Raw genomic sequence first — 3,456 nt, 5'->3', positions numbered from 1 at the left:
TGGGAGTGGCAGCAGGCACTTCAGCCTTGTGCCACGGAATGAAGCAGAACAGCTGTGAGCGCGTGGCCACAGATGCTCTGCTGTCCCTTCAAACCCTAGGGGGACCAGAGACGACTAGAAACAAAAAGGTGTGAGGCCTTAGGGAAGGAGGGCCCCATAGGGAGGGAGGGCCCCAGCTCTGGAAGAGTCTCTGCCTTGGGCCCCGCCTCTTGGCTTTGAGCAAGGGGTGGGGTTTGTCGGGGCGGAACCCTTGAGGCGGGAACCGCTGTGGATTGCTGGGGTCCGCCAGGACCAGCACCGCGTGGTAGTCGCTGCAGTCCGCTGCCCGCAGACTTTGGACCGTCGGAGACATGGTCTGTACCCAGAAAGAGCTCGTCAGGTGGACTCTCTCAGTTTGTGTGGAGTATGAACTGGGAGCATCGCGTATGCCCGGAAGAAGGCGAGAGCGGCCAGGTCGGGCTGTCTCTTTAAGAACGCTCTCCTGCTAACTGAGACCGTGAGTAACTGAGCCCCTAGTTCCAGGAGAAACCCTTAAATTTGGGTATTTTATTGGGTCAAGAGAGATGGGTGAGTTTGGGGTAAGTTACTAAGGGTAGAGGGGGCCTTCACTTTGAAGCAGGGCCAGTGGCTCGGGTATTTTGAACATGGAGGGGGCAGTTGGGCTTAATTCCAAAGCGAGGAGAGCCCCTCACCTGAACTCGATGGCCATGGTGCACTGCCTTTCATGACTCAAGAAGCCCCATAGCTGGTGAATTACTGGGGTGAAGGCCGGAAGCTTCAAGTTTCAGTGGTTGGGCAATAGAGCCAGGGAATCTCTGCTGCTGTCTGTCAGTTGGGTCTTGGCCCCTGAATTCTGCAGGCACTTTCCTGGACTGAGAAGTGCAGCTGGACTGATGGCCATATGCTAGCCTGACTCAGAACCTCATCACTGTAATACTAAGGAGTTGGCAGCACAGTGCCAAGTCTGGCACCTGTAGTGCAGAGTGGTGAGGTTAAGTGGTCTAATGACACAAGGTAGGGTTGTGAAGTCACAGAGGAAGTGGGATGCTGCAGCTAGGGACTGAAGCTGACTACCCAAGGATGGGGAAGACATTGCCCAAACAAGATTCTGTGTTTTCTGCCTGTGGAAGGGAGCCTCTGGGACTGGCAGGGCATATCTGGGGCCCGAGGTGGACCGATGAGTCGGGTGAGGCCACCCCACTGTAAGGGTCCCCCTTCCCATCTTATACTGGAATAAAAACAGTCTCATGTCCCCTAAACACCACCCACGGTATGTGGAAGGAAAGAGGTTGACTCAGGGTACATCCTATGGTCTCCACTTCCTTTCCCCAAGGTGGACGGTTCTTGCTAACTCCGACCCTAGCTCTATGCACTTTCTGTTCCTCTTGAGTAGTTGGCATCCAGGATTTGAGGTACCAGGGCTCTGGGGACTATGTGCTGGAGAACAGATGTGCCCCGGAAATCACCACTGATCCCCACCCTCCTACTCCTCCAGATGCAGAGGCCTCCATGGCTGTGATAAGCCTCATGTTCTTGGCAGTGATGTATGTTGTTCACCACCCCCTGATGGTCAGTGACCGAATGGACCTGGACACGCTAGCTAGGAGTCGGCAGCTGGAGAAGAGAATGAGCGAGGAGATGCGGCAGTTAGAGATGGAGTTTGAAGAGAGGAGCCGAGCCGCTGAGCAGAAGCAGAAAGTGGAGAACTTCTGGAGAGGGGACACGTCCAGTGACCAGTTAGTGCTGGGGAAGAAAGACATGGGATGGCCCTTCCAGGCCGGTGGCCAAGATGGGGGGCCTCTGGGCTGGATACTGGGAAACCTGTGGAATGCAGGCCTCTTTTGCCTTTTTCTCATCTTTGAGCTCCTACGACAGAGCATGCAGCATGAGCCAGCCTTTGAGTCCAGCAGCGAGGAGGAAGAGGAAGAGATCCGTGTCGTCCCCATCTCCTCTTACACCCGGCTCTCTGATTTTCCCTCCCAGGAAGCCCTGGAATCCTTTTACAAACATTATATCCAAAATGCCATCCGTGACCTGCCCTGCACCTGTGAGTTTGTGGAGAGCTTTGTGGATGATCTCATTGAGGCCTGCCGGGTGCTCAGCCGCCGGGAGGCTCACCCACAGTTGGAGGACTGCCTGGGCTTTGGGGCTGCCTTTGAGAAGTGGGGGACCCTCCACGAGACCCAGAAGTTTGATGTCCTGGTGCCCATTGTCCCTCCCCAGGGCACTATGTTTATCTTGGAGATGAGAGATCCGGCTCTGGGCCGTCGTTGTGGCTGTGTGAAGGTGGACTCTGAGTGCATGTGCAAGCATGAGAAGCTCTTGGGGGATGTGTTGTGCCTGGTGCACCACAGGGACCACTCAGCCATGTTGAGCAAGTGTACTAGCTCCATCAAGGCAGCTCTCTGCACCAGCTCGCACCTGGACGTGTGTAAGACTGTGCAGTGGTTCCGAAACATGGTGAGCAATGCCTGGGCACTAGTGGCCCACAAATACGACTTTAAGCTCACTTTCCCACCGTCCACCACCTCCTGTAAGCTCAGGTTGGATTACCGCTCGGGCCGCTCTCTGTCCATCAGTTTGGTTCTAGGGGTGCAACGGGAAGATACCTTGGTCTACCTGGTGAGTCGGGCCCCTGAGCAAGAACAGCTCACCAGTGTGGATTGGCCTGAGTCCTTTGCAGCTTGTGAACACTTGTTTCTGAAGCTGGTGGGGCGCTTTGCCCCTGAGAACACCTGCCACCTCAAGTGCCTGCAGATCGTTTTGAGTCTTCAGGACCATCAGATCTTACCCCCGGGAGCATCTCGCCCCATTCTCACCTCCTACCACTTCAAGACAGCCCTCATGCACTTGTTGCTCCGACTGCCTCTGACAGACTGGCAGCACAGCATGCTCTCTCAGCGCCTCCAGGACCTCCTCTGGTTCTTAGGCCGAGGCCTCCAGCAAAGGTCTCTCCATCATTTCCTCATTGGTAACACCTACCTGCCCCTGACCATACCCATTCCTAAGGCATTTCGGAATGCTGAGCCTGTCAATCTTTTCCAGCACCTGGTACTAAACCCAGTGGCACACTCGCAGGCAGTGGAGGAATTCCACAATCTTTTGGCCCAGGTGAAAACTCTACCTTGCTCCCCAGTGGCTGGAGGACTTTAATGGAAAGACCATTAAAATATATATAGGTATTGCTGATTCCTCAGGCTGCAAATGTGACTGACCTTCACCTTGCCCATGGGAAGAAGGCTGCAGCCAGTGGAGCCTGATCTGGGAGGGCTGGGGGTGGCTGAGGGCTTATCTCCTGACTTAATTTTAGTCATGACCTAAAGAAAGTAAAAGTTCGTGAAAACAAATGTTATGGGAGGGGATTGCCGCTGTGGCACTGAGATCCTGTTGAGCTGCGTTTTGTATCAACACTGGAAGCCAAGGCTCCAGCGATCCCTCTGTGCTAGCTCAGTTCTT

General features: G+C 54.7%; 1 protein-coding gene across 3 annotated transcripts; it reads left to right on the top strand.

Moving 5' to 3' along the window:
- The first annotated feature begins 252 nt into the window (after positions 1-252).
- On the top strand, positions 253-3,200 carry Itpripl1 (ITPRIP like 1). Of its 3 annotated transcripts, none has more exons than XM_021153885.1 (2): positions 253-496; positions 1,496-3,200. In XM_021153885.1, exon 2 carries the CDS (start codon positions 1,510-1,512, stop codon positions 3,151-3,153), a length of 1,644 nt encoding a protein of 547 aa, XP_021009544.1. In that variant the 5' UTR covers positions 253-496; positions 1,496-1,509; the 3' UTR covers positions 3,154-3,200. The 3 variants fall into 3 exon arrangements, with proteins under 3 accessions (XP_021009544.1, XP_021009549.2, XP_021009536.1); XM_021153890.2 differs by lacking the exon at positions 253-496 and adding an exon at positions 781-1,186; XM_021153877.2 differs by lacking the exon at positions 253-496 and adding an exon at positions 1,199-1,270.
- Positions 3,201-3,456: the final 256 nt, after the last annotated feature.

This window comes from Mus caroli, chromosome 2, assembly GCF_900094665.2.
Source record: "Mus caroli chromosome 2, CAROLI_EIJ_v1.1, whole genome shotgun sequence".
Taxonomy (NCBI): Eukaryota; Metazoa; Chordata; class Mammalia; order Rodentia; family Muridae; genus Mus; species Mus caroli.
Note: the sequence above shows the minus strand (reverse complement) of the source record. Positions and strands in the feature narration are given on the sequence as shown.